This window comes from Varroa destructor, unplaced genomic scaffold (assembly GCF_002443255.2).
Source record: "Varroa destructor unplaced genomic scaffold, Vdes_3.0 BEIS01000423.1, whole genome shotgun sequence".
In the NCBI taxonomy this organism is placed as follows: domain Eukaryota; kingdom Metazoa; phylum Arthropoda; class Arachnida; order Mesostigmata; family Varroidae; genus Varroa; species Varroa destructor.
The window spans coordinates 26,065-53,457 of NW_019211876.1; the positions used below are offsets into that span (position 1 = coordinate 26,065).

General features: G+C 37.5%; 3 protein-coding genes across 11 annotated transcripts; 1 reads left to right on the forward strand and 2 right to left on the reverse strand.

Moving 5' to 3' along the window:
- Nucleotides 1-2,853: 2,853 nt before the first annotated feature.
- msk (importin-7 msk) lies at nt 2,854-10,097 on the reverse strand. 2 transcript variants are annotated; one of them, XM_022816728.2, is made up of 8 exons: nt 9,836-10,097; nt 8,430-8,671; nt 7,992-8,153; nt 6,723-7,849; nt 6,099-6,338; nt 4,991-5,511; nt 4,434-4,867; nt 2,854-3,825 (listed from the first exon to the last, which is right to left on the reverse strand). In XM_022816728.2, the coding sequence occupies exons 1-8, from the start codon at nt 9,917-9,919 to the stop codon at nt 3,399-3,401; spliced, it is 3,237 nt and encodes a 1,078-aa protein (XP_022672463.1). In that variant the 5' UTR covers nt 9,920-10,097; the 3' UTR covers nt 2,854-3,398. The 2 variants fall into 2 exon arrangements, with proteins under 2 accessions (XP_022672463.1, XP_022672464.1); XM_022816729.2 differs by having other exon boundaries at nt 6,732-7,849; nt 9,836-10,096.
- A 280-nt stretch (nt 10,098-10,377) lies between these two features.
- Nelf-A (Negative elongation factor A) lies at nt 10,378-18,156 on the forward strand. Of its 3 annotated transcripts, none has more exons than XM_086976362.1 (9): nt 10,378-10,537; nt 10,906-10,993; nt 12,284-12,490; nt 12,609-12,911; nt 15,081-15,797; nt 15,884-16,305; nt 16,489-16,921; nt 17,075-17,200; nt 17,497-17,691. In XM_086976362.1, exons 2-9 carry the CDS (start codon nt 10,913-10,915, stop codon nt 17,515-17,517), a joined length of 2,310 nt encoding a protein of 769 aa, XP_086832488.1. In that variant the 5' UTR covers nt 10,378-10,537; nt 10,906-10,912; the 3' UTR covers nt 17,518-17,691. The 3 variants fall into 3 exon arrangements, with proteins under 3 accessions (XP_086832488.1, XP_022672460.1, XP_022672458.1); XM_022816723.2 differs by having other exon boundaries at nt 10,379-10,537; nt 17,075-17,174; nt 17,497-18,156; XM_022816725.2 differs by lacking the exon at nt 10,906-10,993 and having other exon boundaries at nt 17,075-17,174; nt 17,497-18,156.
- A 648-nt stretch (nt 18,157-18,804) lies between these two features.
- On the reverse strand, nt 18,805-24,946 carry LOC111255086 (uncharacterized). Of its 6 annotated transcripts, none has more exons than XM_086976364.1 (9): nt 24,811-24,945; nt 24,407-24,642; nt 23,871-24,092; nt 23,650-23,780; nt 23,372-23,504; nt 22,489-22,660; nt 22,233-22,320; nt 22,025-22,112; nt 18,805-19,505 (listed from the first exon to the last, which is right to left on the reverse strand). In XM_086976364.1, the coding sequence occupies exons 3-9, from the start codon at nt 24,087-24,089 to the stop codon at nt 19,227-19,229; spliced, it is 1,110 nt and encodes a 369-aa protein (XP_086832490.1). In that variant the 5' UTR covers nt 24,090-24,092; nt 24,407-24,642; nt 24,811-24,945; the 3' UTR covers nt 18,805-19,226. The 6 variants fall into 6 exon arrangements, with proteins under 6 accessions (XP_086832490.1, XP_086832489.1, XP_086832492.1 ...); XM_086976363.1 differs by having other exon boundaries at nt 24,749-24,890; XM_022816727.2 differs by having other exon boundaries at nt 19,363-20,110; nt 24,749-24,889.
- Nucleotides 24,947-27,393: the final 2,447 nt, after the last annotated feature.

The window sequence follows — 27,393 nt, forward strand, 5'->3', positions numbered from 1 at the left end:
GGCTAGGTGACTTTAGGTAATATGAGTTCCATTGAGTTCACGTTGATATCACTTAAAAGCTGAGTTTTGACAGTACTAGATATGATAATATTACTGAAATGCCTTTATCCAGATTCAAGATAGCGCGTGTTTAAAATGAATGAAAATTCTATGGAAATTCGCTTTATTTTACTATTTCACTATATAAATAAAGGCATAAATACTGCCTACGCCCATAAAAATTGTGCTGTTTATGGCCAAGATAAGTTGTCCAAAGAAACAACTGAAACATGGTTCTGTTGCTTTCATTTTCAAAAGTTTGCTGTGAAAGATGCCCCTCGTAGTGGTTAACAAATTACGAAAAAGTTTATGAAATTATTGCGAATCTTTAGCTAGACGGATTCGTGAGTAGCAACAAAATCGCAAAGAAATTAAACATCTATCATCAAACAGTTTTAAACAATTTGAAGAAGGCTGAGTACACAAAGAAGTTCGACGTTTTGTTGTCAAACGAAGGGACGTAAAATAATTCATTTGATCGTATTTACATTCGTGAAATTCTACAAAAGCGTAACGAAATCGAGAAATTTCTAAAGCAGTTGATATATTATATAGATCACGCACAGCAATATGCAAAAAGAAATGTTAATAAAAATGTGCCTTACTATTTTCGATGGGATTGACAAAAAAATCGCGCAATATGCCACCTGGCAAAACGACTGATTAGGATTGTGACTGTCAACAACCGACAGGACTTTCATTGAAAAAAGTCAATCAAAACTAGTGAATAGACGTAACAATGAACTAGTGAATAACCATGGCAACATCAGGCCACATATATCCATAGCTACTTAGCAGGTATAAAAAGAATTTGGGTAGAAAATTTTAATGCATTCGCTACGTAACCCGGATCCTGCACCATCAGACTATTATCTGTTTCGGACGCTGCGGAACTCCGTTAACGGTGTTAGTTTAATTCGATGAAAAGACGCAAAAATCATTTGTCACGGTTTCCCGTTCAGAAACCACAAAAATTCTACAGCGATGGGGCCATAGTGTTGCCAAAACACGGCAAAAAGATAGCGCATATCTTTTTTATTTTTTAATTTATTTCAATTTCGGCCTGAAAACGGCCAATACTCTTTCGACAACCTAATATATTATGAAGTCTGACATATAACTAAATCTGACATATATACAACTGTCTATTTATAACGCTACTGTTGATCACGTATTGAAATAAACAAACTCAACGTACTAAATTTAACTAACTTCATTAGCTAGCTTTAAGCTGCGCATAGTTGAAAGTCTTTGACCTTATCTTGAAACATGATTTCTTACCATATTAATAAATGGCCATCGTACTGCTTTCTAACCTCACAGGGTGTTATCAGTATTATTGGGGTACCGATAAATTCAGGAACCAAGCGCAGTTTTATTCTTAAGCCAATTCTTCTTCTTAGCTGCACCCAACTCTTAACTCAATCTACTAATTTGTATTAGAAAGACAATCCCTCAAAATCCTGAAGAAGCATGTATATGGTTAGAGCATCCCGACACATTTTCAATGGTTTTGCCCTTCCTGGGCCTGTATCTTTTACTGCATTATCATTGTGGTGTGACTGGGTCGTTGTTGAAAAGCTGAGGTTCCAAGTTTCTAATCAAACCATGGTAAAACTTCGTAACTTACCACAAGACAACCAAACGCCAGGCCGCCGAATGCTACAACAGAAACATTCAGTTTTAAAAACTTAACAAACAGTGTCATTTATTTTGTACACGTAGTGGCATTATGGCAAAAATAGGACCACGGATGAAATCATATGACCTCGATTCCTAACCTACTGCTCAGACGCCATAAGCACCAGATTAGGCTAGTCGAGAATTTTCAGAAAAGTATATACCATATAGTACTAAGATCAAAAAAAGTAGTAATAGATGTCGTCGCATCCTTAAAACGGCTAGGAAATAAATGCAAAGTATAGCGTAGGCCATTTTCGTTAAAAATTCTGTTGTAACCTAACCTTTAAAAATTTACAACTATGTGTTTCTGACTTCTTATAACACCTAGAAATATTGGATATTACCTTGAAAGGCCCAGCTTTTTAGTTTAGTTATCGTCACATTAACGTCAACCTCAAATGATGTTATTTACCATCACGCTAATACATACATATATGCTTATTTACATTTTATCTTTCATGCTTTTCATATAATGCCTTTTCTTAGTGTTAAAAATTTTTGCTTTTGATAAGGCTTTGATCTTATAGAGCCCACATTGAAATAAAAATTGTACTCTTCTTCCCAAGGGGCGGATATAATGATATCAACTTTGTTAATAGTTATAAACACGAGTCGATGTTGTAAAGCTATAAATAAAGCATGTTATCCTTTAGGCCCGAGACTATCTATTTAATAATAGACATTAAATTTACAAAATCATAGACATATAGTCATACAAGATCTATCGGAAGTATACATTGTTCACTGGGGATTTCTCTGGCTAATTACTTTTTAAATACATGTTTTAATACTCGATCAAATAAAAAATAGGATACATGTGAAATATATAAGCCTCGTAGTCTTCATTTAATTGTTTAGAGCGTGTGCATTAAATTTAGCCAATAACTGCTTTTATTAAACATGACTAGAGGTAAAAAGTTCGCCTTCATAAAAGCAAAAGCGGCTTTTGACCCTTTTGTTTTAAATACTCTTAAGTAACAAAAAAAATTAGGAAAGCTGGCTTACACGAAGGTGTTTTTGGAAATATGCAGCTTTGATTAGTTTTGTATAGGACTCTATGATCATCTAAAAACCAAGTCCGTACTCAGAATTATTTTAAAAAGGTCATTATTGTAACAACAACAGGATAGGTAATAATTGAATATACCTTTATTTCAACGATATAACAAAACCGTTTTACAGTCAAACCTTCAGGCCAACATCTCCTCACTATTTATCGCTGTTTTTCATCGTATAATTACGGACCTTCCAGAATTGTAAATGTAGATGATCCAACACAAGTTCTTTTATGCTATTCATATTAAAGGTGGTTGATCTTCAAAGGAGCGCTTTTATGTACATTCAACGTCTCATAATATTTTTGCAAATTCATTACGGACTCAGCGACATTTTCACGGGAAAGCAACCTTGCGATCCTTAATAGTGAGACAACAATCTGTTTCGTCATCTGCAAAGGTCTATAGAGGATTGTTTCGCATTTTGCGCCTTCCTCTATGGCCATATAAATGATCCTACAAAGCCTCAGGAATTTCTTGTGGCCCAAAGATCTATTGTACAATTAGTTAGTCAGATTCATAGATCTTTGAAATGCTAGCTAGTCAAACAGCTCCCGTTGTTACATTACGAATAGTTTATACGCTACTATAACTAACATCGCATTGTCACCTCTAAACTCCTCACTGTTGTTGGGGAGCAAACGTTCCATTCCTAGCGCCAAAGTTAAAAGATTGCGGAACTTCATTCGAACTAAACTGGTACCCTCCCTGCCTCTCAATTTGAGCCGACTCGGCGGCTGCTCTTCTTTGATTGGCATATACAAATATGCTATGCAACTGGTTCTTTTGCTCATCATTTAGTAGGTTTATCATCTGGTTATAGATTGCGGGAGACAAACTTTGTAAGGCCTCAAGCAGCCCTTTAAATACAGCAAACTCGTCCACGTAGCCCTGTTTCCCCTCTTCTGTATCCAAAGGAGTAGAGTATTGACATTCAAGTGCCGTTTGCTCTTCGTCATCGATTGTCTCTTCGTCGTCTGCGTCACCGTCGCGATCTCCGCCTCCACTATGAAGGGTCGAATAGCCAGCTACTCTCATCCTGCCCGCACTGAAAGTATGGCAAACATACAGACGCATTACACATTTTCATAATATAACTTCGAAATTACATAACAGAAATGTAAAATACCTAAACTAGTAACTACCAAAAAGGTCACTTAAGAAGGGTATCTAGTATCAATACAAACACCTATGCCTGCCTACCAAATGCCTAAACACCTAATGCCTAACCGTCTAATCTGAAAATAAAAGAAAAAAGAGGTACATGCTCTTTGTACCTAGCTTTATGTAGCACATGCAAATATTTACAATTCGAAATTGCTTAATACGCTTGTATAGTGGAAGTAATAACATTTTCGATTATCTAAAGACACCTACTAATCGTCGTTACCATATTATCACAGCGCATGGTTTCGAAACTCAAAACATTCGTTTCAACTAAAAAACACTACATTTCTTCGATGATATATCGATGATATTATGCACATAAGTTTTTAAGAATACATCGTTCTAGTTGGCCGGAGCCAAGTACAAGCAGATATTATGTTTCAAATTTTCTACCAAGCGCTGCGGTTAGCTTGCCCAAACCTCAGTGCAAATCATATTGTACTCGCACCTGACCTATTTTTTGATCGCCAAAATAGCTGTTATACTTACAGCTGTTCCATGTAAGCTCGGCCTTCATCGTCTAGATCATCCTCATCTGAGCTAAGCTGCCTGTCGTCAATGTCACTTCCTTCTTCACCTTCCTCATCACCGCTTTGCTCTTCTTCCAGAGTGGCCCGATACGCGTAGGCGCGTTTCAGACCATCAAATAGTATAAGGAACGAGGGCATGATTTTAGGTAGGACCTGTTCAAGGGCGGCAGGTTTGCCCGACCATCCAGGATCCATTAGGCAGCACATTCCAAGAACGCACACTTTTCGATCATGCACGCCTAGGAAGCAATCCACATCCTCAATCCATTGTTTAACAAAGAAGTCTAGTACTGGAATAGCCTGATTATTAGTTTCTTTTAGCGGCGGTGTCGTGTGTCGCTCTAATGTAGATAGCGTCAACGGTCGGTTGATATACATTGCCGAAATCAGGACCTGAAAAAGACACACCAGTGAACATTAATATTCCCTTCCATTGCATGTTTATTTGAATAATACTATTCAAGTTGTGAATATCTTTTTTTCGAAAATTTTTCCAACAGTCATGTCAATACCAACCTGTAGTAACATTTGACGTAACTCGGCTGACTCGACTTTCTTGAACAAACGCTGTAGGCAGATTTCGAGGAAAGCTGGAATGCATTTCTCGATACTATTACCGCAGTGTAGAATCATAACTTCAAGAAGCTTGGCAGCATGGCACATCGGATCCTCATCTCCAGCCTTGTCAAAAATGTACTTGGCCATGTTGTACATTGCCATAACATGGTTCTCGTTACTGAGAAAGGCCGGTGTATCAACCGTTATGAGTGCGTGAAGAACTGGCATCATATCTATAAAGAACTCGTTCGCATCTCTTTCAAAAGCCTCGTACATGATACTAAAGATGTGCCACATGTTTGCCGAGACTCGGTCGCAGCACAACGAGTAGACAAGAGAAAATGCCTCTTCGTAGAATTCGCTGACACCTTGCGTCAAAATCCCAGACACAATCTGGAGAACAATTGGCTCTAGTTGGGCTATTACCTCCTTGCAATCATCCCAAACTGCCAAAATTGTTTCCAAGGTGCTCAAGATACCTGAATTCAAAATTATGTTCATTACTACTTACGAACTAGTATGTAGTTTATTCGTATTGCAGGGTCAATAAACCTTCAAAATTTATCTAGGTGTATAACGTTCATGTCAAAAAATTGTTTATGCTAGGTTGTGTTAAATTATGGACTTAGGTTTGTGGCCCATAATGCCATAAGCGTCAGTATTGGCATAAATTAAAGGTAGGAACAAACTTTTTCATATTATCTCCAAATGCTTATCAAATACTGTAATATATATTTTTTTACTTGCGTTGTATAGCAAACCTCAGAATCAGCGCCCTCATGTTTGATTGAACAATTCTTTTAGTGAACCTGATTCCATATCATTGTCAAACAATGTCTTTGAGCCAGTTGTTACAACTTAATTTTGTTACAATATGTATACTCAATAAAATGGACATGTTGAAACGAATGTAACCAGATTCTAACTGTATTCAAGTCGCAAAATGTAGTTGTTGGGCTAATATTGTTCCATTCTGGTAACACATGATAGCTTATATAAACCGATCCAGCATGTCTACTAATAGGCAAGACAGATAAAGCTGAAAAACGAATAAAATGTCCGTTACCCATGGCTGCAACAGCTCTCGAATCATTGTCATCTCCATCGTCTTGTGTCTGGGCAAGCATTGTGGTGAAGCTCTGTGCCAAATGGTTAGTTATATCAATTGCAACTGGCATTAACTGCACAGAGTAGTTGCACACGATGCGCTGCACACAGGAAGTCACCTCGTCAATCTCCGTTGAGCGTATCAAGTCGAGCAAACAGAGTGTAAGGTCACGAATATGAGGTTCCAAATAATTTTTGACTGTAAAAGCATCGAAGTGTGAAGATGTTTTAGGTAGAGTACGCTTCTATGTAGAAGAGTAACAAACCTTTGAAATATAGATGGGGCATAATAACCAGGATGTACATTATCTTTAAAGTACGCACGTCTACAAAACTATTTCGAGAGCCGAAACTTTTTTAAATTTTACATAAATAGCCTGGTGTATAGCTTCTGGCAGTATGGAAAACGATTTCAAAAACCTAACGCGCATGGAAGGAAATTATGTTCATGCCGAGCAAATGTAACCGCACGATAAGCTGATCTCGTGCTTAAAAAGCCAACGCCCTTTTCACCCTGCCACTATGGTAGTCACTTATTTGAATGTGCCGCACGTTGTTTCTATCTGCATATATATGAACTGACCGTACTCACTCTCGTCCTGGTCAGACATGAGATCTTGAATGGCAACAGCTGCTTGCACTTTAACAGGAACTTCCTCCTGGGGATTCATAATCGCTGTTCGCAAGAGTTCAAGGCATCCAATTAGATTCTCTTGGCGTGTAAATTTTGCTTCGCTAAATTGCTGAAGCAACCAGCAGCCGCGAGCTCTAAGATAACCTTCCTTGCTTTGGAATAGCGGTGACACGTAAGAGCAGAGCATGTTCTCCAATTGTGTTTTGTAAGGCTTTTTGCGAAGAAGCGTTGAAGATACTGCTCCTACCATATTGAAGGCACCGTCCTGTTGACGAGGCGTTAAAGTCCCAGAATTGATCAGACCTGTTACCCACTCCATTGTTTTCTGTAATACGTTTTTGCGCTTTTTACAAACGGTATCGAGTAGGTTCTGGGCAGCAGTTACCGGCGACTGGTACTCTGCGAACAGATCGAATTTTACCCTTATGTACTCCGTAGGATCACTCTGCCACATTTCTTCATCTTCGTCGTTAAAACACAATATTTTGAAGATAACTTCCTGTATAATCACATTGATGTGTGGCTTTATGAATTTCCAGCAGAGAGCCTGTCCAACTGTGTGCACAAGATATTGAAGCGATTCCTGAAGAACTCGATATGACACATATTGTCCTTGTCGATACGGATCCAACACTGATTGAAACAATGTGGCTATAATGCCCTGTGCAAATGCCTTGATATAGAATTCAGCGAACTGCTTGTATTCTTTGGCAACAGAATTTGGCAGTCCGTAGCGTTCACAACAACGGGTGACAATGTGCAAAGCCCACTTTTTGCACTTCCAGTGAACCAGTCCAGGCCTCTCCTCTTCACTAACTTCAAGGGTAGAAGCTGGTACGGGTTGTTGAATAATAACCCGACAAATCTCCATCCATTGTCCAAACATCTCTTGACTGAGTAGTTCAAGAGGCAGGCTATATTGAACGAGAGCGTAGAACACTTTCAAGCATTGTTTCTGCACTAGGACAGCAGGCTCGCTCTCATCAGGCAAAGTTTTCATTGTTAAATCCTGCAGCATGGGCAGAATCAGCTTCATAGCTTCTAGAAGCGGAGCTCGATCTTCCTTGGCTTTGTACCTATACAAACGAAACGAGAAAGCCCATATATATATATATATTGATAGTTAAATAATATATATATATATATATATATATATATATTATTTAACTATTTTTTTCAATTTATAATGTGCAAATCATTATTCGAGAGACTACTTACTCGTAATTCTTAACCAGCTGATAGAGGGCTAATAAGGTACCGAACCAGGACTCGTTGTTGTTAGGTGTCTGAAGGTAGACGACTACCTTATCGACGATACCTACCCACCGCTGTGGGAAGTCATGCTTAATAACCTGGATTAAACATACTGCCATTTGCGCTCTGAAACAGAAATCAAGCCGCTAGATAGAATGCAACTTGTACTAATAGGCTGACACTTACATATTTGTAAAAACCACCACTTTAAATCGCTCAAACCAAATTCATCACGATTAAGCAATTGACTAAGTAACTACTGGCTAACCATTAATAAAACATATTTTGAAAAAATATACCATTTTCCTTAGTAAAATTGCCGTGTTTTTTTATATTAGAACTGGCTGCTTGGGTACATAAAAACAAGTGATACACTTCTAGTAAGTATTTATTAACTCAAACCTTATTTGGGGCGGGCTCTGAATAACAGCATCTACGATGCTGTCTCTAAGCATGGCGCGATCTTGCTCGTGAAGTGAGAATTCTAGAGGCAGTCCTGGAGAATCTGGCTCGGGAGGATCTGCCCAACTTGACACAATTAGATTTTTTAGAAATACAGCACCAGCTTGACGCGTAGGCACATCGATTGCTCCATTCATAATCATCGATAGGAGTGACGGCGCGAAGCCAATAATCTTTTTCACCTGCGAAAAACAATCCTGGTTTAACAACTTAAAACACTTGCCGATAATATTTTTCTTTTAATCATGTCTATCATCTAAACAGAAACATTCTTCCAACAGCATTTAATCGCCGGTAAGTAATCAATTAAGTATTTAGGACACCGGAAAACCAGATCAGTCAGGAACACAACAAGAGTGCACTTCTTCGTACTTCTTACAATAACAACTTCCACAATAAAAAAATACATATGCTTGCTTTCATAGCTGTTTTATGCTTGTTGTATATAAATTAAGTACAAATAAAAATAAATGGTCTGACATACTGGACCCATGAGTTTGCTAACTTTAGTAAATAAAAAAAACCTCCTCTTAGACCGTGGCTCATGACTATTTCACCGTTTAGGCTGTTCCGGCATATCTCAACGTCTTTAAACTTATAATCACAATTAACTACCTTATCTAAGCATTATAATTGAACTCAATCATACTGGTCCAAAGAAAATTTTAAAGAACCTGCGTTATCTGAACTGTAGTAAAGCTAGTTTTTTTTTTACTAGCCCTTAGCCTTATTAGTCGTTTATTAAGTAGTTCATCTCTTGATATATTTTAAGTATAAAATAGAAAGATCCGTCACATGAGGATATTAATGAGTTTATTTTAATGTGTGTTCATGCACAATTTCGTTCCACTATTTGAGTTTCCATATACTCTTGGAACTGCTTTGGCAAATCTTAGTCCTAGAAGAGAGCACTTGCAGAAGCAGCGCGAATGGTTAGTGACGGATCTTTGGATGCACGCCAGCTTAGCGCCACATGGCTAAGATACTGTTGAATTTTGTAACCCAGTAAACTTGTACTTTGAATTGTTTCATCAACTGCTACTGTGACTCCACCCTTCTGAGGCGACACCATTAACAGCAGTACCTGTGGCATGGATAGTTGAAGAAACGATTAGATAAGAGAACAACGGGCCAGATGACTCAATGCCATGTCATTCACATGAGTGACAGTGTAGTGCACCTACATATTTAAATAGGAACATACAGATACTTTAGTGAAACACTGTAGGCTCATGTTGCAATAACTTGTGCAGTTGATGGCTCCGTTGGATGCTTAGACGCTCCACGCGGCTTAGGGCCCTGTGGTAATCCAATCACACTACACACCAGATGTCATCTCTACTTACAGTTTCGAGCTCCTTTTCAGCAGCCTCGCGCTTAACCGGATCAATCGTAGCGCGGCAGATCTCCGCTAATCGACTTTGCTCCATCGTTGTGCAGAATAGACAGAAGGGGAAAACAATTAGTAAATGTTTAAAGATTTCGATCGCACTTCAACGTCTACACTAGGAGCGCCCTCCGATGTTTCCCACAACGTGCTCTACAACCGCAACAGCAGCAAGCACTATAGCAGAATTTCCTCCAAAGCTATGTACCACTGGTAAGGAAATAATGATTGTTGTCATCTCGGCGGTTCGTCTGCTGCCCGCCGAACCACTCGCCATGGGGCAGTCTTTACAAGAAGCGGGTTCGAATATTCGTCAATTATAGGCAAGTAGATGAACTCCCAAGCTACAAAATTAGGAAATAAAACAGATAATAGATATCTTTATTACCACTGCTACTACGAAGCCAACTCTTTGTTGAAGCATACCGTTCAATTTAGTAACATATCAGAGCCGTTTACAGTCGCCCCAATATATGGGGTACCGACGTTGGTAAACAAAGGTGCGTCCATCTTGTTCATTGCGAACAACAGACCGATGTCCTGAAATTTATATGATTTCTATTTCAAACGTTTATGGATTGCTTAATATACTTGCTAACAGTCTTCTAAGTGTGTGAAGAGTGTTCAGACTAAATTCTCGTTCAGGCACCCCAATCCTAAGGTGAGCTACACTTGGGCTACACATACTCTAATACTATACCTTAAAAAAACGTACTGCAAGAACTGAGTCCAATATTATGATTCTAAGCTATTATAAATATGTTTTTACAATGGTTTAGTTGAAATGTGGTGAATTTGGACCCAGCATAATAACATGCTGCACTTCATGTTTTAGGAACAAAGTGTCCGTACACTCCAATAGCTTTATATTTAAAGCTCTTAGTATAAGTATAAGGTTATTAAGGAAACGTTGACTTTTTATGTGCGCATTTTCCCGCCAAAATGGTCACATTGTGCTAAGTTCTTAAGCGTAGTTCAATTCTCTTGAAACTTTATGAAAAACCTGTAACCTTCAATCTACGGACCCAGTCATGATATGGTCAACGCTTCATCTTCTCTGGACCGCTTTTGTTTCTTTCGGAATGCTTTGACAAGTAACATCGACGTTGTCCGTAAGGTACGGAATACGCAGTGCGTTTTCTAACGATTGTGTAAAAATAGTGAACGTGTGAATCACAGAGGTGCTTAGGTGTTTGCAGATTAGAGCTTGAATAGACCGTTAGATGACCATTGCTGCTATTTTTTTTATAAGATGCGAAAATGAACAAAGAGATTCTACTACAAGCAAAAAAAAAGCTACAGTATCAGTAAACATAATATGGTAACGCAGTATGGAACCAACGTGTAAAACGTCTTATGCGCTTATATTAGATGTGGGTAATTTGTACTCTATTGTCTCTATTGACATTTTGGACAATGACGACAAAATATAACGACAGGGTGTTGGGAAATGGCAGTATAGCAAAATCGTAAAAATGAATTAATATCTTGGATAAATTCAAACCTTGTGTTAATATTTTACGTTTACTAGGTGCTGTAAGTTATTATGCTGTAACTCGAATTTTCCTGATCGATGTCGAATTACAACTTATTCCGTAATACAACTACTAATATTAACAATAAATAAATCTAAAAGCTTAACTCAGACATATTAAAATAGTCTGTTGAATATGTTATACGGGAGAACTCTTGAAAATGCAGATTAGCTAGAAGTGTACGCAATAAGTATAAAACAAAACTTCATTTATGAAATACAGTATGTACTCTTTACAAGAACTGTATTCTTATGTTAATGAATATTAAACTTGCGCAATTTCTCGAGCACGATATAAGCAAAGGCTTGTTTATATTAATATTAAAAGCTGAAAACAGTTTTATTATGAAATAATAGGTTAACGACAGAGGGATAACTTATCAGGGTAACGGTTCAATTGTTTAGCGGAGTGACAAAAAAATCTAGCAGAATAACTCAAATAGGGTAATGAGGGAACGCTAAGGATGTAATTGTAATAGGCGAACCAAGTAATGTGAGGTAACAATAGCTTAAGCGTATCATTTTAATAGACATGTCAGGCAACAACGGTAAAGTAAAGGAGTTAGTGCAACCAGTTGACAGGATCATATCGCAATTTCATTCGATTCAACATCCAGCATAATAACCGTACGCGCGGATTCAAACTCCAAATACATCTCAAGTAAAAAGTAGTAAGACAGAATTATCTTTATACTATATATAATAATATTGTATTGAGTAAATTCAGAAGTTCGCGCAGTTTTCTTTTGTTGTTTGATTTCGATTTAGCGAAAACATTTCAAGCATTTTTTTTCAAGTATTTTTTTTCCTGAGCACACCTACCCTATAGCTAGATGGACTGCTTCTAAGTATTAATGGTATTTCTGTTTGCAGATGTCGTCTGTTCGAGATAGCGACACTTCGCTGTGGCTACATAATAAATTAGGCACGAATGACCTTTGGTCCTCACATTCGATTTGCTCGCAACTTAACCGCGAGCTTCTCCGAAAAATTCCTCAAATATTTCCTGATCTGCAAAGTCAAGTCAAGTTAAAACTTATTCTAGCAATTCTACATATTCCACTACGAAATATGGTTGAGGTATAGTATCATATAGATTGTTACTTGATTATGAGCATACAGAAAAAATGGCAATTAATAGCACTTAGGCGATACGGTTAGAATAAGTATGCTTGCGAAAATTATTACTTTATTTCAGTGGAGTCAAGAACTGAAATCCATTCTCATAAAGGCAAGTCAGGACACTGACCCTTGGGTGGCCATGCTTTCTGACCTCCTGAGAACTTATCCAGATGATGGCACACTTTTCCTCGATCCCGAATCTGGTGGCTTTTGTGAACTGCTTAACGAACTCCGCAAACTTGTGCGTAGCCGAGGATCTGAGCAAGTTCTGCCGGAAGAGTGCCTGTACCTGAATAAAAGCGCTAGTAATGCTCTTCTTGGTCAACCTGCTATCCCCACGAAGCATTTTAACGTTAAAAAAAATCCGAAAAGCTATCAGGTGAGTATCAAATGTATGGAATAAATGAAAATCAGATGGCCAATAAGTTAAACGTACTTTTCCGAAGTTAAATAATCAGTAGATGTTACGAAACTTCAAAAGCGATAATTACAATTCGACCATATGTATCGTTTTAAGTGGTATAAGTTCTAATAGTGCTTTACGCCTTTATCATAAATAATTGTGCAAATTTTTAAGGGACGTTATTAAAGACGTTTCATATAAATATCTGATTATATGAATACGTGATAACTGAAGGGTCTGCTTCCATGTTTATGTGTCGTTTTCTCAAATAGCTTCTGAATTTCAGATATTAGAAACTGGTCTTTATCCGACTCGAATGGAGTTTCAGTACAGTTTACTTTTTAAAACTGTACTAAGCAATAAGCATAAAGAATTTCCTCTTTCTCTCTATAAAGTACAATATGATATTCATTACAACAACGCTATTCTTAGAGTTTCTGTGAGTGAAATTTCTGTAGTTGTTGGAGCACAATATGAGTAAAGATATGTTTTTACTGGTATTGAAAATTCATAACAAAAGGGTAACTTATATAAAATAACAAGTGAATTGTATACCGAAGTAGCAGGACAAACAATTCTAATAGGTAAATCAAATTAAAGCAACATGATAACAGCTTAAGATGTATCATTCTAATCGACATATCAGACAACTACAATTAAGTGAGGAATTTAGTGCAACCGGTTGTTAAATTTAAAACAAAAAATGGAGTTAAATTTTATTTGACTAGACTTGCAGCGTAATTAACTCTAATTACAGATTAAGTAAGAAAAAGTAACAGAATAGTATTATCTATATACTAGCGTATATTGTATTAGGTAAATCCAGAAGCTCGTGCCGATTTGAATTCAGAGGTAACGCATTTGTTCTAAGGAAAAAAACTTTCTAATGAGGGAAGATGTTGGAAGATGCATAAGTAATACATTGTGCTGTCGAAATTTAAGGTTGGCAAGGGGCTCAACCCTCGCCACTTAGAGCAGTGCGCATTGAAGAATGGTCAATCTCAAAAGGGAAGTAGATCGCTAAGCGTTATGTAGAGTCGCAATTTTGGGGCAAAAACTGCATTCTTTACACGAACGTGATAAAAAATTAAGCGATGGATTAAAAAGAATAGAGCTTTTCTTATAGTGGTCTCAAACACTATTTTTTTCGTGTGCACGCATGCCCAGAAGTTATTTAACGTTGGCAAAATATTCCATTCCTCTAATTTATTAAAAACCTTTTTCCGTCAAATTATGTACTTAAGAAAAATATATTCTACCCTTTAGAAGGCACACCAAGGTATATAGGCTAACTTATCATGACCATAAATGCCATTTTTTATAAGGATGAGCATTCTTCTAGTAAGAACCAAAAAGAAGCTTGTTTAGATAGATATACGACGAGGCTGGCTGAAAATAACAGACAATACATCATTCCATGCTTCGAAGCATAATATTATGCTTCGTCAAAAAATCTGCACGGGTTTATAAATTTACTGAAGGCTATGTAAATAAAGAGAGCTTATGCTTTAAATTATTATTTCGAACAGTTACATACCACTATTTTTACTTTATTAGTAGTGATAATGTCATCTCGTGCACGTATAGAAAATCGTAAAATAGGTAATGCATAGTATTATATGTTATGTTATATTAAACATATTATCAAAACTTACGATGTCAAGAATTGAAGAAATTTAGCTCCATTTGTAGCCCGTAATGCTATTTATAGCCCCTTTTTGAATGTAGCTACCTCACTATATAATGGGTATCCCAATATGTTATCTGAGAGCCTTTATTTTCAGAGTAATATCAAGTAGACAAATTTCATTATCGAGTCATTTATACCATTACTGTTTGCGTGATGTTATGCAAATTATCTTAAACGTTTCAATTTTTAGTAGTACACTTTACTTGCAAACATTTTGCTGTTCTTCTCCAACACGATCAGAGCCTTAGCACTACATGTACTAAGCGATATGTTACAATGAGCTTGCTCAATTATTTTGTGCGACTAACGATACTGTAGTTCAATATATCAATAACTCGTAACAAGTCGTAATAAGTGTTCCAAACTTGTTTATGCACTAGTAATTTTGCTCAAACAAGCAATGGCTTGAAAAGTACGTTTTCAAATATCCTTTTTCATCTGTTCTTCCAATGTAGGTAAAACACGAGTATCTTCAGAAAGCGCGCGAGGCACAAAACACAAAGCGAACAGTTTCAAGTTTAAGCTCGGTACCAATTCGCTGTCGTGGGTACAGCAAGTTAAGTGCCGATAGCCCTTTGCGCGGCCTTCCCTCGAATCGTCTCAGCGGTGGATCCTTCCGGTCACCTATTTCGTCTCTAAATCATCGTTCGAATTTACCCCTTAGCAAAACGCCCAATAGGAAAGAATCGGGAATAAAGTTGCTTGAGATTGGTGAACAACCAATAGGTAGGGATGCCAAAAGACGTCGAAAAGGAGGCGACGAAGAGGTATTGCCAACCGGTGTAAAAGCTGGAGTTGGAAAAGAAGACAAAAAGGAAGAAGCTGCGCCAGGGACGGACGAGGAAACACCGGTTACTACACCTACAACTCCCACCACACCCGCAACGCCTGACTACGCTGCTGGATTATTATCATCATCCATGGCAGCGCCCTCTCCAGCTGCGCCCGCAACACCCGCCTACGGGGCTATACCATCTATTTCGAAGGTGCCTGCAGCCCCAGCAGCGTCCAAAACCCCAGTACACACTCCGCAATATGCTCAAGTATCAGGAACACCTTCTACGCCAACAACACCACAAACACCGCCTTCGTCGGTGCAGCCTCAAGCTGGTAACGGAAATCCAACGAGCAAATTTACAGCAACTACACAACTAGTCGTTTCGCCCAATCAAGTACGTTTGGTTTCTCAATTAATTACAAATATAAATAAAATAGGATTCCGACATGTATTTAAGATTACGTCGTATGGAAATTTCAGATTGTGGAGAACCGGCCATCATATGCGGCATCGACTTTAGTCTCAAATAGTCTCCTGCAGACTGCGTCTCAAGCGTCGTATGGGCTCCGAACACAGTCAGGAGATTCCTCACCAACGACACAGCAAAATTCAGTCAATTCAGGTTCTTCAGGAACACAGGCAGTCCTACTACAAACCGGTCAAACGTTTACTGTTCAACAAACTAGCCAACAATCAACTATCCAACAACAATTACCACAACAGCAAACCAGCTATGCTTCTCCACAGACCGTGCAAACTGTAACCCAGGTGGGGCAGCAACTTAGTGGCCAGCAAGTCACCTATGTGCAAACGGCGTCTGGAGCATTACAAAGCGTACATACCTCTCCTGTCATCCAACAAAGGATTACCACCCAACAAATTGCCAACACAAACTCAGCAAGGTATGGTTACGAACCACGGGTCTTAAATGTGGTACCTACTGTTTCAGATATCTTACTGTCTACCTCTTGTCTGTATTCGGATCTTAAAAAGCATTTTTGTCGTAGACGGCATAACCTGACCAAACTGCCTTTTTTCTATTATTCACATAATACGAAATGTTAACATTCCGTGTGACCTCTCAGTTTCATCTCAACCGGTGGGTATGGCCAAAGTCACGTCGTTGTAAACCAAGCGACAGCTGGAGGTACGACAACAGCGGCCAGTACTACTGGACAGCTGGTACAAGGTGCTAACGGTACGCAGTATGTGATTAGACAAGCCGTGCAGGGCCCTCAACTTGTGCAAACTGGCAATGTACAACAGCTGCATGTTGGCGTGCAACAGTTGCAACAGTTGGGCGTGGGTGTTGGCCATCTCCAGCAACAGCAGGTAACAACTGGCTTGCAACAAACAACACAGCAACTGGTTCAGACGACACAGCCAGGAGTACAACAGCAAGCTCAGCAGCAGTCAAATGGCTCACGCGTGCAGCAACAACGTCTCGTTATTCGCACCCCTACCGTTGTTCAACAGCAAACAACACAACAGGCCACAATAGTACCATATTCAATATCAGTACGTTAAGTGCCAAATACTAAAATTTCTGTTTGTATTTATAAATACAATGATGTTTTCAATTGATCAAAACATGTTTTCTATACGTTTATGTAACAGTTCAATGAGTAGTTCACGCAATGTAACTAAAAAAAATTCTTGTTTTGCTTACAGCAAACTCAGTTTAATGAGGCTCAGGAAATGTTCAAAAATTCAAACAAGGTGACACGATCCGAGAAAGCACTTATTCTTGGGTTTATCGCAGGAAATCGACGTGAGCACTGCTTAATGTTTTACAAAGTATAGAAACTTGTTAACTATTCGGCAAATTTTTTAATGCATATGATATATTGCTAGTTGCTAGTTCTTATCCCTGTCAAAGTTTACTACAAGTGTTATTTGTTTGCATATTTATTTATGAGATACATTTGGAAGATAGAGAAGTTCTGCGACTCCCTTATTATTACGAAGCTCTAGGCGTAAACGCAATGAGAACCTAATCATGCCTTCTTATCAAAGAAAATATAATTTTTGATACAATCACTTTACGACTAAATGATAATTAATCTTTGTTTCCGATCTTTGTTATTTTTCAGAAAATCCCTGTCCTACTTTAGGTGACGTGATTACAATTGTGCTGAATGAAGATAGGCAGGTGGTTCAGCAGGCTGACGGATCGCTGCGCGCAATGCTCGTGCAGACTCATTTTGAAATGAATTATGCCACCGGAGAATGGGCAACCGTCATTCGACAATTTCCCGAAGGACAGAGCAGAACACCTTCGCACGTCATCACGACTACAACCGCGGCCTCCCGATAGATTGTCATCATCACACAACAGAGGCTGCGTCTTTCCATGCTTCTTTATTTTTAGGTAAATAAATTAGGAAGTTTAAGAAAAATTAAAAGAAGGGAGAAAAACTAATGTTCGCTTGAGCGACAGGGCATAGGCTAATGTGTGCCTAACTGTTCGATTATATACAGAGCCCTAGATTATAATGGGGTTTAAATCCTTTAGAATCCTCTCATGCTTTTTAGGATCATTATGATGTTGCTGAAGGCTTTTATAGCTAAGTCTACTGTTGATTATTCTCTCAAAATGTAAATAGAGTATACAAAGTAAAGAAATGACAGTGAATATTACTATCACACTCTATTGTACGGTAATGAACATGAAATTCTGTACAATTAAACTGATGCGTAATGTATGTGTGTTAACTGAGGATATGTAATAAACGCTGTGTTGTGGATATATATGTTTATGAAATCGTTGTTTTTTGCGTGTAGGATTATTTAGTAATATTAGGACGAGTGGCATTTGTCATTGCATGGCTGAGGTGACAGCCTTTAAACCACACATTAGTACGCTTTTAATGGCTATTTAAAACTCATATTCATTATTTTCTTCCACGTTCCTCGTTCTGCACATATGTAGTAGAGTGAAGTAAATACTATATAGCTTCAATCAAACTTGGGCTGAGTTTTAGATAGTTCAATCTCAGTCGGCTTAGTTTAGCGTAGCGGTTCGATTGATCAGTTGCGTTATCTTCGTTAGTTTTTACAGTTCTGTTTCTCCTATCGATTAGCCGTCCTACCGCCGAAATTGACCCGCCGCTATAATAGTGTTAATCCGTCGCTTCATTAAAACAATTATGTTACCCTATTACGGTGATTCTGAGATCTCATGGTGAAACTAACCTTGCCTTTCAAAACTGAATGCAATTTTCTTTCCACTCGAAAAACCAAGTAAATACGAAATGTGAGAAAATCTGTATTTTTAAATCATTGACGTTTTTTTCTGAGAAAATACCATATTCCATTTTAATGGCAGTAAGTTGAAATATTGTTCCAATATCTATTTTGTAGTCATCGCATAGATCTAAAGCTATGTAACATTTACATGATTATGTTTCATCAACATTACAATGTTCATAGTTCTTTATAAATTCTCAAACATTATTGGAAGACAAGTTTTCAAGTATAAACAAGAATTTTTGCCAACTCCGTTTTCATTGCAGTGCTCATACGAACTCCACTGGTGTTATTTAACATGGTTTCGACACTGAATTATTCAGAATGTATATATACATAATATCTTTTCCTTTGTGCACTTTAATGCAATTTCTATGTGTGATAAATAATACCAGTTTATCGAATTTTTACAATATAAAAGTCACACTAGAAACAATAATGTTTGCCTCTGTATCAAAACCTTACGTCACTTGGATGAAGTTCACCAATTCTAAAAAATCTAGCTCCATTTTACTATTTGAAAAAATCGATATGAAGAACTGTTGTAATGTGGCGTCGCATGAGCAGTGCGGTATTAGTGAATGCTTTCCGTGAATTTCGGCACAGTTTTGTCAAAACCACGTATTGTAAATAAGACCCATCCAGTTTCGGGCGTAAGAAGTCTTTCAACATCTTTCTGTAACGAGAACGATGAGTAGTTTAGTTTAAAAAAAAACGTCCGACAATAGCTTCCGCGGCAGACGGTTACTTTACTTCCTTCTAGGTTGTGCATAAATGATGTGAGGTTTCCGTATGCCCGCATGTGGCAGTCGGATTTCTTTGCTGGCCCAGTCAGGTGGAGGCCGCAGCATGCCTAAAAAGTAATGTACAATTAGTTGTAAACTCTGAACCTCTAAACGACAGTTGTTGTAAAAAAAAATCTAGCGTTTTCAAGATCGTTATAAAAGAGTATCCTCTGCTAATTTTTGTAAATATAATTTCGCCTGCATAGGCGACCTAGTTATGAAGCAAATATTTGAAAAAGTTGATATATATGTACAAAATGAATCCAGACACACTTGATGTCGCTGGCCTATAAGCTGCATCTAAATGAAACAAGCGAATAAAGCAAAAAAGTGCACATTAGAATTACTATTAAAAAAAGTAAGTTTCACGTGCGCAAATAAACTAATAAAAAAAGCTCTTCGCAAACATACAGTTACCCATGGTATAGACACCTCCTGGGTCATGAGCAAACCAGTGGAAGTTTCTGCGTATTGATTTCCGCATTCAAGTTTCTTTTCACTGCTGTATCAAAGACGGTCTACTGTTTCGTACTTACGGAAACTCGAGAGCAAATGACACCCACAAAGCCTCTTCGCTTTATCGTCCTAAGAGAGCTTCTGCTTTGATGGCATAAGGCATTTATCTAAGCTTCTCGTAAAGGATCCGTGCCGTTCCATTTACCGTGGGTCAAATCTAGACAAATAGACGTGTAGCGCAAGGTCAAAATTGTCAAAGATGCATGATCTACTTATGTGTGAAACAAGAGGAAATTAATTTGTTCTAGTTTATGGGTGGGTTTCCTGTCATGCTTCTCCCATTGTGGTGTGTGAAAATCTCGTTCTATCTTCCCAACAAAAGTAGACTCATCTAAATACAATAAACGGTTAATTTTAGATAATAAAAGCACTTCATAATTTCAGTAGGGGTTCATCCAGCACAAAGACTTTGGCCGATAGCTCATCTTCGCTCATATAATTAGAAGGAATCTTCTGATAATCTTGTTCTAAAAGGATCCTATTGTCCACTGACACCAGGAATCGGGAGGATATAATATTAGCTTTCAGTTGATTTAGTATTAGTGGTAGGGTTTGGTCGATATTGTTGTATACAATTTTCATAACGATAAAGTGATATTGGTATTAGTACTTTGAAGAGTGTCTCTCGTTTGTACTTGCTCGCGGCTACGGTAAACTCAGCGATACAAATGATAACAATACTGACTTATCTGTTCTGTTTTGTCAATGATAGTCATATGTGGTATTGAGGAATTCATCCAGCTAGCCTTTAAGATTTTCTTCATTGTCTAATGTACTGTTGATTTTCCTTGTAGTAATAAGAAGGTTATAATTTGTAAGTGCGAGATCCGCACGGTGAGTGCAAGATGCGATCTTTTTTAAGGCCAACTAGGTGTCAAAAATATACTTTTTTCACCAGAAGCATCTACCCGCGGGGCGTGAACTCGACAGTCACTTACTAATTCCCACAATACTTACAATGAATTATATCAATAAATAACCTGGTAGTTGAAACGTGAGTGGATTTTGATTTTAATTAACGTATAACCAGTATTGTGAAATCCGTTGTTATAAGGATAAGCCTAATTTTTTAACGGTTTTATTGAAAAAGGGCGAATATTTTCGCATAAGCATGGCGGCCGTACAAAAAGACATTAAAACATTGGACGGCGTATAAGTGAGCTTTTTAAAGCAAGTGACAAAAGGATAAGTATTCATAGAAAACAAGCTGAGACACCCTGTATAAATTAGTTGCTTAATATAGTGTCAAGTGGCGGTTTGAGTTTCAGGGACTGTTCGAACTAGCCAAGCGAATATCCTTTTTATCTGGCACGTGTTAGTAGAATTTAGCAAATTAAACTACTATATTTTAGAACACTATATATGTGTGTGATGCTGTGCGTAGTAAGAATATTTACCGATTATTGCGCATGTCTAGCCTTTGTATCGATAAAGGTAAATTCAATTGAAAAAAACTGAACTAAAATATGTGACTGCGCAGGTTTATTCAGAAATAAGATAATCTACTTAAATCCTCTAAAAAATGTTATCAGGTTGTTTCACTTCTGTGTCAATTTTCCGGTAAAAAATGTTACTTTTTATGATCATTTTTTCACTATTTCTGCATAAAATGGAGGTCCTGACCCTTAATTCACAGTTAAAGAGACTTATGTTTTCTCTATGCATTTAAGCTACCCTACGACATTTTGCATGGGCTATTGCTGCAGAATGTTGTGCAATTATGTTAACATAGATCTGAAAAATTATGATCAGTCCTAAATGAGACACTAAGTGTTCGCAGGTTTAATCCATTATTCATTAATTTTCTGAGAGAGTTGAGAAATGTCGATGCCGTTGATCTCATCTTGTATGCGTTCGCGGGCTATACTCATAATGAAATGTGCGAGGTCATATTTAAAGGTATTTGATACGAGATTGAGCACGATCTCGCCCACTGCATCTCCTGTTCCGAGACCCTGTCAATATCACAATGATTAGAATGGTAGTGCATTCACAACAATATCAATATAAAAACTGACAAATTGTTTCCTGAATGCAAAGCACCGTCTTCCACGCTTAGCGTAAAGCTTACCTGGATATCGGCGACCACGTGACCGATGCGTGAAAATTCAACATGATCTACCTGCAGCTTAGCATCACGACGCAAGGGTAAAAGGAGCCTGCGTGGAACGTGAAACTAATTAGAAAGCAACGCCAAAGATTTAACTTAATGATGCCCAATGAATGAACGCAAAAAGTTTTTAGCCGAAAAACGAAACAAACCAGTTGGCTACACTTACCTCATATTCATATTGGTATCACTAACTGTAAGTTCGGCGAATCCCTTTGGTCCGATACCAAGTAATTTTGTTGTCCATGCAAATGTAGCTGCAAAAGGATCAGCCGTCTTTAAATCTTCAAAACAAAGGCCATCTTAAAACTTTCACATAGTGCACGTTATGCACTATGTGAGAGATTCGGTATGGTATAATAACAATAATACTCTGTAATCGATGGATATTACGTCCCGATGCTTTTAAAAAATTGTGAACTTACTGCTGAGGTTAGCGAAACCAAAATTCGCCTCTAAGATCAGCGTACGGTTTGAATAGAGTACAAGGACATCTCCTGTGCGACGGAGAGTTGCCAGGCCTGATAAGGTGGCGTTGGTGACGAGCACTTCCCCTTGTATAAACATACGGTCCACAGATGCCTGGTATGGTTTTAACTAGAATTATTAAGTCCCAATATTACGTGTTTGCTAAAAGTAATCGGACTTTATCATCTGTCTCTATATAATTACATTCCGTTATGTCAGATATTCACTCAATAATAGACAATATAATATGGGCAATATCTTAAAATCATTGTGCCAGTTCTATTAATGAGGTAATCGTAATACTATTTGTATCAAAACTACAGTATACAGAGATACAGGCATCACTAATTTCATAAGAATCTTAAGCCTGCTGAAGTATACAATATGAAAACAAGTAAAAACTGCCTATAAAATAACTCAATTTTCCTCACACTAAGAACTGATTTCATCGCCTTTGTCGGCAAGTCTAATTTTCTGCCACTGTCTTTACTTTTTTGTAGACTGGCTTCGAAATCTTTTCTATGGATAAAGAAGTACCAGTCAACAGGTGCACAAGGCAGTTATATAAAGAGGTGTCTGGACCTATTCATCACTTACCGAACTCAAAAAATTACGATTTTACCTCGTTTGCCAGGTAAGCTCTGACGTGTCTGTCTCGTAATATGAAGTTGAATTTGGTGCTGCTTACATATAACATTATTTTTTAGTCCAGAACGACGATTTTGTATGTGAACACAATAAGCGCTAACGTCGACAAATTCAAATAGTTTCCTTAATAAAGACCTTTTTTGCTTGATATTTGATTAAACCTAACTCAATGTAATTTTTTTAACATTATACCTTTTGAGGATCATGGCTTCTAGCCACAAGCATATAGCAGGTTTGTGCCACAATCGAGTCGATGAGTTGCTTGTCATGTTCGAATCTTGATAGATTTACAGGAATTTTACCGAGGATCTCTTCATTTGCATATCTAAAATTAGTATAACAGACTGCCTTCATTAGTTTTTTGCAATTTAAAATTATAATGATGAGTTATTATGAAATTATTAAAATACTTAATAAAAATTGAATAATTAATTTTAAAAAAATAGTGCTTTATTACCTTTGGCGCATACCTGGTCATAGCCTGCTGAAAATCATCGAGCATCGAATGCTTTGTATAGTCAAAGATTTCTTTACCAACAAAATTGAACAGACTTGCTGTCAGCTCAGATAACCCGTCCATGCCAAGAGATACATCGCCAACCTGATGAGGGATGGAGTGAACGCTCATTAAAGACTATATCTATGAAAGCAGGGTAGGCATGTTGTTATTCAATGCTTAACAGGTGCTCACCTCCAACTGTGCATGTATAGCTCCCACGTGTAAACTTTGTGGCGAATTCTTCAGAGAAGCGTTACCTGTGATGGCAACATCCGTCACATTTAATTGGAGATTTCCGCCAGTGTCAACAGGAACAAATGACACGTACCCAGATGTGCGCTGCTGTCCAGTTAGCTGCACAAATGGGACTAAGAGGGAAAAGGTTAAAAATTGACCAGAGATATTCGCCATTGCCTGGATGAAAGAAAACAGTATAGTCTGATTAGATTGAAAGCCAATCAGTAAACTTTTTACGTGCACCTGCATACCTCGTTAACATATGCTTTGCTGAGCCCTTCACCAAGTTCTGCAAGGCGTTGCCCATTTAACGTTTATGATAGGCACAGTAAAGTTGCTAATGAACAGTAAATTGCTGAAAAGTTTTGGAAAATAAGTCACGGGTCGAGGTAATTTTTCTTGAGTTGGGAAGTTCGCCGTTCATACTTGGTAATCGCTCGATGAACTCGATAACAGAACCAGTTAATTGACTCTTGCGTGCGCGTACATACCTCATGAATCTGTACTGTATTAAGCCCGTGAACAAGTACTCCAAAGCATTGTATTTGAACGCTTGCAACAGGAACAGTGAAATTGCTGATGAGAAGTGGATGCTTGACAAAATTTTGCAAAATAAGTGATGGATCGAGATCATCTGTAGTTGAATTTAGAAGTTCGTTGACGATGCTAGATAGTCGTTCAATATTGAGTTCGGACGTCCTCGGGGCCCCTGTCGCCACCGAGTGACCTATAACAATGAAATGTAATTTTCTAATATGTGTTGGGCATGGTATAAACTCATAATATCGTGAAGTTATTTCCGATGTGTTGTTCTTACGACACACGGTACTTACTGTCCGCACAGCTAAGACTTCTTATAATCAAGAAGGCGGCAATGAGCAGCATCGCTGTTTACCTTTGCTCTTTCTCGCGACGTGTCAAAAGATTGACTGTTTCCTGGACAGACAAACAAGTCGATATGGTCACGCAAGGTGGAAAGCGAACAGAGGGAAAGGAGCGTTTTGTCTTGTTCGGTGCTTTCACTCTATGGAGCATGTATATCATTACAATGTACACGCCTACAAAGCTGGCATGAGGATGTTCTACCAGCGCCGTGAGATTTTTCACATTAGAGGTCACCTTCGTAAAGCGGGAATAATCAAGTAGACGTAAGAAATAAATAAGTAAAGGGCTTGAGCCAACGTAGTTGAAAAAGCGCCCTAACCCACATAACCAGGCTTTATTAAGGTTTCGCAAGTTTCAGAAGATAATACACACTAAAATTTTTTAGAGAATAATGATAATGCTTTACATTAATTTGGCAGCTATGCTGTTTCGATTGAGACCTTACTTCATCATAACAATGAGATTCGTGGTTTTTGGTTAATGTTATTTCCGAAATAATTAGGCGACATATGTTTATGCAGGTTAGCAGTGAACCAATGACCTATTGCTCTTTCGGTAACTTAATAATAGTATATTTTTATTCCTTTAGTCAATATCACTTATCCTGTAGCATATATCGCTTGCGTGGCTCAAAGCAGCGACCTCTGAATACTTCTATTCTTAATAATAATAATAATGATAATGAGATCTATTGACATCGTCTGTTTGGTAAATAATAAAAATCTAAATAAAAAAAATAAAAAACTCTAATATACTGTAGGCGACTTGTATTAGGTGGTGCAACACTGCATGCATAACATTATATAAGCCATTCTATAAAAATGTTCAGAAAAAACGGTGAGTTACTTAAAAGTAAATATTAATATATCAAGTATGTATTTGGGCGGCCAGATCTAGGTGAAGATATGCTACTTTCTAAAGCATGCTTTTATAACATTCAGAATCATTCAACCTTATTAAATGATATTACTTGATTAGATATACCTAAAGGGAAAAGGTGTTTTGGAGCTATTCTTAATAGTTCTATTAGCCTGTAACACTTACCATATATGTATCGCAACTAAAGTTACGTGAAATATTCAAACGACAATAGTACAGTTGTCTTTTATGTATATATGTATATCTTTCCTACGACAAAATAATCATAAATTTTAGCTGAGGTCAGCAGAAGTAGCAATATGGTAAAAATGCCGATCGTAGTACGGTTCTTTAAATAGCTTTTAGAATAAAAATAAGCAATAATATTTTATTTAAAAACACTTAATTAACAACAGCTTATGTTATTTTTTGAGCGATATGTTTCAGATTCTCTGAAATAGGATTTTTATTTTTAAAAATTGCATGTAACATATAAATGCCGAGGAAAGTGCTCGTTGTATTTTTTTGGTTATTGCTGCCTTTTCCCGGTACTAATGCTCGAGTTGTTCACAATTGCTTTAGATGAGTATTGCCTGGCGATAAAAATCGTTTCACAAGTTATGGTCCTAAGGTTATTCCGACATTTTATTGAAAATAATATATTAAAAATAAAAAATATTTTAGACCAAAAAACGATAAATCTAAACATGTTAAGACGCAACAAAGTAAACCGATTTCGTGAGTATAAAGTGTGAATGGATTATAAAAAAATGTAATGAAATGAAGGTTTTTATTTCTTATAATTATTTTTGGTTTATAATGCTATATCATTTTGTCATGTACTCGTCATCTATTAGCATCTTCAACTTCTTACGTTTCGTATGGAATTCGTTTACTTTTTAGGATTAGTTTTCAGAAGTCGTGTTTTTTCTTCAATCGATGATGATTGGTTATTACAAAGCGTCGCGCTTTTTACCTCAAGAATCTCTTGTTGTCCTGTGAAATGTTGAAATTGCCGTATTTTGATAGATTCGCATGCTCACCCTTCCCTTTACGTAAGAAAGCTAATGGAAGGTTCGCAACTTGTGTAAAGTTGGGGAAGGTAGTAAAGAAAGGGGCAAAGTTAGTTTATATGGACTGAGACAAAATAACCTTTTTCCTTCTGGATTAACCGCGTTGTTCCATAAAGTAGACAGCTTCGTTTCTGATTTCTATATAAGCTCCTATACAAATTTTGAATTTAACAGTTTAGTCTGACTAACACAAAAAAGCGAAATCAGTTAATCAAGAAAGTTTGTTTGTTTTATATAGTGCAATTTAGTTTCGCTAATACGTTGCATGTATATATAGCCACTAGGGCAGCCAAGGCACGACATGAGAATTACGTATTCTTTAAATGACCCTTCATACGTAATTGAATAAGAATTTTCAAAGTTTTATAATCTTAATCCGTGCTTCTCGCGAACCCGGAGCGACAGACAACACATATAACGGATTAAGGCTTTGTATTTGCACCGCCTCTCTTCGCCAACTGACTGTCTTATTTATGAAAAGTACGCATGGCTCATTTTTATCTGTCTCAGGTTTGTATACATCTTCCAAATGCTTGACACCTATATTTTCAAGTTTAATAGGATGTTTTCACTTGAACAAAGAAAGACCTATTTTTTAACGTACGAAGGTATAGAAAAGAGCCTTGATTGATTGGGTTAACTTTTTGTCGTTGAATCGAAGC